General features: G+C 36.1%; 2 protein-coding genes across 3 annotated transcripts in view; one reads left to right on the forward strand and one right to left on the reverse strand.

Moving 5' to 3' along the window:
- dpysl4 (dihydropyrimidinase like 4) overlaps positions 1-1,453 on the forward strand; it is a 15,962-nt gene extending 14,509 nt beyond the window's left edge. For both annotated transcript variants that reach the window (XM_084134475.1, XM_084134476.1), the window contains exon 14: positions 335-1,453. In XM_084134475.1, coding sequence (XP_083990601.1) covers positions 335-426 — 92 coding nt within the window. In that variant the 3' untranslated portion in view covers positions 427-1,453. The remainder of the gene's footprint in view (positions 1-334) is intronic.
- Positions 1,454-3,571: 2,118 nt separating this feature from the next.
- On the reverse strand, positions 3,572-8,780 carry LOC311095747 (E3 ubiquitin-protein ligase TRIM39). Its single transcript, XM_084134477.1, has 6 exons — positions 8,238-8,780; positions 7,085-7,180; positions 6,612-6,842; positions 6,421-6,443; positions 6,045-6,163; positions 3,572-4,172 (listed from the first exon to the last, which is right to left on the reverse strand). The coding sequence occupies exons 1-6, from the start codon at positions 8,649-8,651 to the stop codon at positions 3,637-3,639; spliced, it is 1,419 nt and encodes a 472-aa protein (XP_083990603.1). The 5' UTR covers positions 8,652-8,780; the 3' UTR covers positions 3,572-3,636.
- Positions 8,781-10,617: the final 1,837 nt, after the last annotated feature.

The raw sequence follows: 10,617 nt of genomic DNA on the forward strand, positions 1-10,617 counted from the left end.
ATAAAATATGTTAAGTTCACAGTCCTTGTAATTTTGCATTGCATTGTAATGCATTGTAATATATAATAATGAATTATCTTGGACCTTGGTTTGATTCATGGCTTTAAAAAATTTATTGAAGTTTTTTTTTTTTTTAAATCTTTATGGAGAAAAAGAATGAAAAAAATACTTCCTGAACAAACGCTGCTGAAAACCCACATGTATAATCTGTGAGTCTCTGTGACCTAAATCAAGTGACGTTTAAACAGACGTACTTTTACATACAGCTGCATTGTATCCAAACTAAAAACACAACAATGAGGTTCAACCTTTTTCTTTTTTCTTTTCCTCAAAGGCACTCAAAAGGATGACCACATCCCCCGGCGTACGGCACAGAGGATCGTGGCGCCCCCTGGAGGCCGTTCCAATATCACATCCCTCTCTTGAACTTCATCCACCAGGGGATCCAACAGCAACAGTTCAGCTCCTTCAGCTTCCAGTTTTATATTACCCGTATCATGCAAATATTTAACCCAATAAATCCACACACTCACCCAATAGGCTATGCAGCGACTCAATATAGCTTTCCATGAATTCATATTCACTATGTAATCTGCCTCCTCCTCTGGTCAGACTCACTCATAATGTAGCATGCTCCTCGATCAGAGTCACCCAGAATCCATTCTGCTTTAGCGTAGCGATAGCATTGATGGCGTAAAGACGGCTAGTGATTGTTGTGTGTTTGTGAACCACTGAATGGATCTCATTCTAGTGCTGCCTTTAAACCAGTGCTTTCCTCCCGCGACGAGACGTTTAAACGGCAAGAGTGTTTTCTGCACCAGTATAGTGTGGCGGAAATGACATACTTCACCTTTAAGAGGCTGTGCTCTGTCATTGTGCTTTAAAGAAAAACGAGGGTCTTAGTGATAAGATATTAAAAAAGAAACAGTTACCGTTAGGTTTGTCAATGTTGTATCTAAGAAGAAAGCAAAAAAATGGATTGTAGACTTCTGCATCTAACTGCATTTACGATTTACAGTTAGTTTTGAAAAGCAAGATGTCATCGAGCTGAGACTCATCACAGATGCTGCAATCAATGCATTTTTTGTATGTTTCTAAGATAACGTTTGGTGCTCTCCATCTATAGATCAAACACATGCCAATGTGTTACTGTGAGGAACAGTCACTTTTTGAATCCAGATGAAAGTTTTTAATTCTTTTGAGTTTTATATTCCTGTAATGCAACAGTCTTTTGTAGTCTTAACCAGCATTTGCTGGAATCCTCCATATTAGATGTACTGTAATTTTCGTGTGATATTTCCGAGTTGAAGGTGAAGGTCAGTGAAGCTGAGAGAAAGCGATCAGTGGATTGTCTTTTCTACCTTCTTGTTCATTCTGTAAATATGTATTTTTTTTGTTTTTTCAGTTTTGTGCATGGTTTGCATGTCCTCAATAAAACAATGGCTAAAGAAAATTGCATTTTCTGATAATTTCACAACAGTGCTTCTGTAATTTCATTATGGACACATTTTCCAGGTTTGGTCAATTTAATTCCATGTTTATAGAATTATATTAAGGGCAGAACAGTTTTTTTTTTTTTTTTTTTTAAATAAACACTTTTATTCAGCAAGCAAAGATTCATTCAATTGATCAAAAATGACAGTAAAGATATTCATAATGTTAACATCCAAAACATATATATTTTTTTAAATATAATAAAATACAAAGCAATTATTTTTAAATTATAATAATATTTCACAGTATTTATTTATTTATTTATTTTTTACTGTTTTCCATGGTAAACTTCTACAAAAATATATGGCCGACAGAGGTGGACAAAGTACACGTATCGTACAATCCGAAATTGGATTCTGACGTTACTACTTTCTACTCAAGGAAGTAAAAAAAAAAAAAAGTAAACAGTATGATATTTGTCTTTCAAATGTAGTGAAGTTAAAGTAAAAAATAATACTCAAGTAAGGTACTCAAAAAGTGTCCTTAAAGCTACACTGTGTAATTTTTTAAGTTGATTCTTATCATTTTGAAAGAACAAAGTGTTTTTTGCTATGTGCTCATTAATGTGTAATTACTTCTACCAACTAGTATTCTCGTAAGCGTAGAATCTGCCATTTAGAATACATAGCCTACGAGCGAGTCGCTCGAATGGAGGCAGCCATGTTGCGCCATCTTGAAAATACATTAGCCAAAGAGGGACATACCTGGAAATTCAAGCTTCGCCTTTCGCGTTTTTACACTTGTGGCACCCTGACGAATGCGAGGGGGAGATTACTCGCGACTGCCGGCAGATTTGAAATAATACGGCCACCGTAGGAGTTAAAAAGCCCTCGGAATGGGGGGGGCTAGAAAGTAATATTCAGTTGGTAGTCATAAACAATTTCACCGCTAGATGGGAGAAAATCCTACACAGTGTGGCTTTAAGAACAGTACTAAATGTTACTGTCCACCTCTGATGGTCGACCATAGCAAATATAATTTGTTACCATTTATTTAAACGGCACAAGAAAAAAATATCTGTTGTTGCATTTCCATAACATTCCAAAAGAAGAAGAAAAATAGGCTACAAAGAGATTGATTATCGCACTCCGAACATAGAAAGGTCAAATTTACATTCACTCTCTAATTTTCACTTTCAAAAAAAAAAAAGTAAAAAAAAAAAAAAAAATCGTAGACGAGACCATTTATACCGCAGTAAAGCAACAATCTCGAATTCCATTGTTGACTTCCTCTTATACAAGATCACATTTCAGGCTGAATAATGAGGCTTAAAACATCTGATCACAGTCTCACATGTTTGATTACATTCAGCTTGTGTACACACACGTAAACAAAGGTACTCTATGTGACTTTTGTTATCAGCTATAATAAAGTTTGCAAAGTCATGATCACCAAAGGTTAAAGAGGCTCGTGTGTGCTGAAGCTCAGGCCAGGGGATCGAGTGTCTGCTTTCTCCAGAAACACGTGTCATCCGCTGGGGTTGATGAAGCAGGACAGGTGGAGATGTCATCAGAGCTTTATTAAGAGCGCTGTTCACCCGCTTTACCACAAAGACACATGAACAACAAGCTCAAACGCCATGTTGTATTGATTGTCAGCTGCATCGACTAACAGTTTTGAATTTTCTCAAACATTGTGTCAATTATCAGATATAGTAGGCCTACCATTCAAAAGGTTGGGGTCAGTGCATTTTTTTTTTTTTTTTAAGAAATTAATACTTTTATTTAGCAAGGAATCATGGATTCCACAAAATAAATAAGCAGCACAACTGATTTCAACATTGATAATGATAAGAAATGTTTCTTGATCAGTGAATGATTTCTGAAGGATCATGTGACACTGAAGACTGGAGTAATGATGCTGAAAATTCAGCTTTGCGTCACATGGATAAATTGCATTTTAAAATATATTCAAATAGAAAACAGTTATTTTAAATTGTAAAAATATTTCACAATATTACTGTTTTTGCTCTATTTTGGATCAAATAAATGCAGCCTTGGTGAGCATAAGAGACTTCTTTCAAAAACATAAAAAATCTTGTCAATCTAAAACTTTTGAACGGTAGTATATATATATATATATATACACACTATATATATATATATATATATAGTCCTTTGAGCTCATGCTGAGTGTCTTGAGTTATTCCGTGTACACGGACACCTTCTCTGCTAAAATATGCAGTGGACGTCTTTTACATGTGTTGGAGAAATACGGGAACATCTTTTCCGTAAACTTGTGCTTATACTTGTACAGCAGCGAGTTGTCACTGGCATCTGAGAACATCACTCTGCCACCCTCCCAGTCGAGCTGGACTCGTATCTTCTGAGGTTTCTTCTTGAGCATCAGAGGAGTGTTGGTGGCCGTCCGCGCGCAATACTCTCCTCCGTACAGGCAGATGATCCACATGCCACGGTCAGGGCTCGGGGGAAACCACTCTTTCCGCTGCACGCTCTCTTTCACCACTCCCAGTGCCCATTCGCTGCTGTCTCCCACCTCCACGTCCCAGCTGTGGCGACCAGAGCTGAAGCCCTCAGAGCCCAGGACGCACTCGTAGAAGCAGAAGCGCTCGGGGTTGTCCGGGACCTGTTGGTCTTCTTCGCTGTAGCGGATGGTGGTCAGGTCGTCTGACAGAATGACGCAGACGTCTGCGGTGTTGGGATCAAGAATCACGGGAGCTGAAGGTTTGAGATGTATTCAGAGTTTAGTTGTGATTAAACTAGATATTCATAAACAATAATGTCATTTCTATTGTTATTTGTGAAATAAGCAGTACTGGTTAAAACATAAAATCTCAGTTCAATTTTTTTTAAAGGGAGACATTTATTTTATTTTATATATTTTATATACTATATTAAATCAGATTTACTCACTCTTTACCCCCTTCTTGTAGTTCAGTAACCAAGTTGATATGCTTGTAATATCTAAATATTTAATATTTTATTTTATTTTGTTTCATACATTACAGATTTACCTGCCTCTAAAGCATAAGACTGTTCTGATGACTTCTTGTAGTTCTGTAGCAGAGAGATCTAAATATTTTGACTTTGAGCTCATTATTTTTTATTTTATCTTATAAATTGCAGATGTATCAACCCTAAAGAGTGAGTAAAGGCTTAAATCTGATGACTTCATGTAGTTCTGTAACAAAAGATCTAAATATTTAACTAGATAATTTTATTTTTTACTTTATTATACTGTATTTTATATAATAAATTACAGATTTACCCACCCCTATAGAGTGAGTAAAGATTTAAGCAAGTCTGATGACTTCTTGTAGTTCTGTAACCAAGTTGATTTGTTTAAAAATCAAAATATTTAACCAAAGAAATATGACTTATTTTATTTTGTATCATAAATTACAGATTTACCTGCCTCTAAAGAGTGAGTAAAGACTTAAATCTGATGACTTCTTGTAGTTCTGTAACAGAAAGATCTAAATATATGTAATAAATTACAGATTTAATCAACCCCTAAAGAGTGAGTAAAGTTTTAAACAAGTCTGATGACTTCTTGTAGTTCTGTAACAGAAAGATCTAAATATATGTAATAAATTACAGATTTATCAACCCCTAAAGAGTGAGTAAAGATTTAAACAAGTCTGATGACTTCTTGTAGTTCTGTAACAGAAAGATCTAAATATACCACAAAGACACATGAACAACAAGCATTTGATGCTCAGACGCCATGTTGTATTGTCAGCTGCATCAACTGGAACAGTTTTGAATTTTCTCAAACATTGTATCAATTAGTAATTTATCATTTATCAGATATAGTACCATTCAAAAGGTTGGGGTCTACTTTTATTTAGCAAGGAATCATGGATTCCTCAAAAAAAGAAGAAGAGTAAAGATATAAGCAAGTCTGATGACTTCTTGTAGTTCTGTAACCAAGTTGAATTGCTTAAAATCCAAATATAAATATTTAACCAAAGAAATATGACTTTTATTTTATTTTGTATCATAAATTACAGATTTACCTGCCTCTAAAGAGTGAGTAAAGACTGTTCTGATGACTTTTTGTAGTTCTGTAACAGAAAAATCGAAATATTTAACCAAAGAAATTTGACTGAGTTTATTATTTTTATTTTATGTTATGTAATAAATTACAGATTTACCAACCCCTAAAAAAGAGTGAGTAAAGATTTAAACAAGTCTGATGACTTCTTGTAGTTCTGTAAAAGGAAGATCAGAGTTTAAAAAAAAAAAAAAAAAACTAAATAGAAACTTAGAAACTTGACTTCTGAGTTTTTTATTTATTTAATTTTTATTAATTTATTTTTTAAAATCAATTACAGATTAACCCACCCCTAAACGGTGCGTAAAAACCAAACAAACTGGGATTGTTCTTGTTACATGTCACTCTGACGGTCTCTCTCTCTGTCCGATCTGTGCAGGTCTGTGAGACTAGGGGTATAGCAATCATTTTAACCTGTTTTTAATCATTCCCATGCCCTTATTGCTATATGCTAATTGCTATATCAAGGCTTTCTGAGCAGAACAGACTTTCCATGTTGTTAATTGTGCGAGATGTGGTCTGTTTGCTCTTACTGTATGTGACCTCGTTCTGCATCTTCTCCCACACTCTGAACGTGAGTGAGCCGATGTGTTTGGCCACATCAATTAAAGTTCCTGAGATTTCCCCTGGATCCTGCACAGTGCAGTCCATCCTGTGACAGAGAGACAGAGAAGCTTCATCAAAGTAACTGAGAGGTTCACCTGAAGTTGAAATTTCAAATGAACTCAAATTAATATTTCATGTTGATTTGCTTGTATTTAGTAAGCAGTCTTGTAACAAGCAGGCCGCTAAACTGATCACCCTGTCTGGGCTTATTTTGCAATATTGATGAGCTGTAGAACTGTAAAAATCACCCTTAATTTACACTGTGTAACACAAATATAGAAATATATACTCCCATACAATTACCGTTCTGATGTCTTCTTGTAGTTCTGTAACAGAAAGATCAGAGTTTTCAGAAAATGTGCAGCTCTAGTGAATGCATGTAATTTCTACATTTAAAAAAAAAAAAAAAAGATGTTTCTTAATCAAATCTTTAATCAAAACTATATATAAAAAAAATATATATATATATATATATTCTTGATATTTTTCCCTACCTTCAAGAATGCCACATCATCAGCGCTCATGGCCTCTTCTGATGAACTAATGGCTTCTCTTAATGTCATTATCTCGTCTGTTAGTCTGTCCATCTTGTCCTTCATCTTCTGGCTCTTCTGCTCCTCTTCCTCACTCAGAGCTCTCAGCATGGAGATCTCCTCATCTTGCAGGAACTGATGAAGCTTTTCAAAGTTCTCCTTTATCAGACGCACTGTGTTTTGTGCCTGTCTCTGTGCGGAGGGTGGAGAGACTTTTAGAAAATATTGCCGTTTGTGCAAAATGTGTACAAATATCTTTAGTGAGTGATTAAATAACTAATCACTGTAGTAAATATATCTGTGGTAAAGATCTTGCCATGCTTATTTTCTCTTTCCCCCAGTGGAACTAGAGTTGTACCTCTGTTAAAACATTCATAAGCCCCCAAACAGCCGCAGTATCCTGTTAAACTTGGCTTGCATTGATTATTTGTTACCCTGATGTGTTCTGAAGTTTCCTGGCAGGTTTGCTTGGCTGTGTTTAATGTCTCCAGTTTCTCCTGAAGAGGTCTAAGAGCTGCTCTCAACTCCCTCTGTGAAGAAAGTGAATTACTGTCAGTTCTTGCAGTTCATCTGAAACTGTTTTGCATGCAAAATGAACACACATTTTGATATAACAGAAGAAGAACTCTACAATGAAATGCCTGAACTCCAATTATGAATTTAGAATTCTAAAAAAAGTTCTAAGGCATTCTTCTAGCAGTGTATTATCTAGTCCTCATTGCCAGGGTTAAATAATATGTGACCCTGGATCACAAAACCAGTCACAAGTCGCACGGGTATATTTGTGAAAATAGCCAACAATACATTGATGGGTCAAAATGATAAATTTTAATTTTATGCCAAAAATCATTAGGATATTAAGTAATGATCATGTTCCATGAAGATATTTTGTAAATTTCCTACCATAAATATATAAAACATTTATTTTTGTGAGTGAATACAGCAGAATTGCGAACATAAATTGATAACTTTGAAGGCTATTTTCTCAAGGTTTAGATTTTTTTGCACCCTCAGATTCCAGATTTCCAAATATTGCCTTATTCTAACAAACCATACATCAATGGAAAGCTTATTTATTCAGCTTTCATGTGATGTATAAATCTCAGTTTCAAAAAAATGGACCCATGTGACTGGTTTTGTGGTCCAGGGTCACAGAAAATGACATGTATGCCTACATAAAATTGAATAAAATAAAAAGAAACACTTATTTTACACAATATTTACTTAAAATTCACTACAAAATTATAAAAATGTTTAATATTAAAATATTTATCTAAGCTTCAACATATTTATAATATTAACAAGGCTGTCATAAAATATTGAACACAACTGGACATGGTACAATAATTTGAGATTACATCGAACTGCATGCTTGGAACCTCAAAATGGCAAAATATCAGCTAATTTATCAGCCTACATATCAGGTCTATATCATTACTAAAGACATTCATGGTTACTTTATAGGTACCAATTATAGGTCAATCACTTCTAGAATCATGCAGAGCCTTGATAACAATTCCTCCAAGCATCATATCAATTTATAACAGCTCAAATGATAAAGCATGCATTTATGCACCCGTTTCTCACCTTACACTCTTGTGTGGCCTCTTCAATGGAGCTGCACTTGTGATCTTCATGCTCCTCGCCCTGACACTGATCACAGATCAGTTCCTCGTCCTCTACACAGTACTGAGTCAGTCTGTCTCTGTGATGTCGGCACAAATCTCCATCCTCTGCCGTCTCCGTGCCCTCCATGGCGTTCCCCACCCGGCGCGGCTGCCCCTCGAACAGCGAGTCGATTAACCCCTTCAGCACATTGTCCAACAGCTCACGACCGTAGCACTCCGTACAGCCCGCCTGGTCCTGCCCGAGCTCCTGCTGGCACAGCTGAAGGCAAGCCTGGCACAGACGGTGTCCGCAGGGCAGCAGGAGAGACTCGTCACGCTGGCAGGCTGGGCACGAGGAGCTGCTGGAGGGTGAAGACGGCTGATCGTCTGACATTCTGATAGTTTTCTGGATGTTGCTGTCTTCTAAATGTCCTTTCTCTGTCTCAAAGTCTGGTCTGCAGCTCTCTGGAAGTTACACAATCACTGCTGTGCTCTGGGTATCAAAGGAAATCCCCGTTTGGATAGTCGGTGGGCTATTTATAAGAGGGTTATTTTGATGCATGCTCTCTTAGCTGTTTATATGTAATCGTGTCTGTGTGGAGAGTTTCGCTTAGAGCAGATCATTGGGCAAGGGTCTGTTGCTGAGTCACTAATGTGTGTGTGTATGTGTGTGTGTGTGTGTGGTCTTTCTGGCATTAAAGTGTAAAGTGATACCACTTTCCTCAAGTGTTCTAACATCAGTCAAAAACAAATCACTTTCATCACCAAATTCAGTTTGTCTGGCAGACTTTCCTGAAAATCACTTGATGAAACAGCATGACTTAATATTATACTTGTTTACATAGTTTTATAATGTTGCCGGCTCATATCCAATTGCTTACTATATTATTGAATAAGATGAATAAATAATAACTCCAACAATAAGGCATTCATTTTCAATATTCCCACTACATTCATTAGTTTTCTTAATGAAACCAAAGGTCAAGTGGTTCTACATGTTTCCGAATCCACATATACCCATATATAACCATCACAATCACTAAACGCAACTATAAGGTTATTCCAGGAATTTTACAGTAGTAAAAATAAATACAGCTTAGCATGCAACTCTCTCAAGAACAAAAACAAGCATACTCAGGTGTATTTTACCCTATACTTTATTTGTGTTTCATGTCAAGGGGTGAAAACTTGCCTACAGTAAGCAACTGAAGGAAATATACACAGCAATTCAGTCTACACATTCTGAAGAACCATCTGTACACGCATCTGATCACTTCATCACCATTACATCTTTCCATTAGAGCATTTAAACGGAGTGTTTTCCCCAGTAACTGTTAAAAACGCAGATTGCAGATGGAAAATAAAATACAAAAAAACAACAACATTGACAGTCTTCAACACACATGACCTCCTGCAGAAGCTTCTCAATAACAATAATTGGAAAATTCACTGAGAAATTCGATGTTTGAGATGCAAATTTTCAGTTTTCAACAAGTGCGTTTTTTCAATTGAGATGGTAACATTTTAAAGTGCTTTTATAAGTTTAAATATCGGTGAGCAAGACAACCGTTAAACAAATGAAATAATTTCAGAGGACTGTTGAGTGCGGTTTTCATTTCCTCTCCCATCGCTTTTCTTCAGTAATGTGAAACTTGCACTACACCAGATTTATATTGCACACAAAAGGTCTTAAAACGTCATCTTCAATATTCCCCCTGCTACTACAGTATTACAGTCATTTACACAGGACACCTAGTAGGATTTGGATCCAATTTACGTGGAAAAACAGGAAAATGCAAACCAAGTTGTATACTGGAATCTACATACACTTTGCATAAGAAAAACAAAACCCCACATTAGTAGACTTAAAAAAGATCAACAAAAGAAAAATTAACAGCAAAATTCCTAGTCTACAATAAAACAGAAATAAATAAAACAATATTATCTAGTTGCAAGTGCAACAAATTGAAAACGTGACCTAAAATGATTAAATAAACCCCGCCCACCATTAAATAGGCCCCACCCATTAACACTACTCAATGAAAGGCAGTAACGTTGTGCTGAATGAAAAGCATTGGATCCGTACAGACTGTGGAAAGCCAATCAGCAGGTTTAATTAAGCAAACGCAAAACACAAGGCAACCAAATCCACAGCAAACAATAATCCAAGATCGTATTTTGGTTGTATGAGCCAGAACTAAACGCTGTGTGGGTTCCCCTGGGTTGTTTGCAACTCTCAAGATTCTATCGCCATTTCTAAAATGCATAATGTCAAAATATGGACCCTATAATGGACTAAACCGAACCAAAAACAACAAAAATCAAATAAAAGGGTAAAAACAGGAGTGTAGGCTTATTGT

The sequence above is a fragment of the Abramis brama genome (genome assembly GCF_963993115.1).
Source record: "Abramis brama genome assembly, chromosome: 14".
In the NCBI taxonomy this organism is placed as follows: Eukaryota; Metazoa; Chordata; class Actinopteri; order Cypriniformes; family Leuciscidae; genus Abramis; species Abramis brama.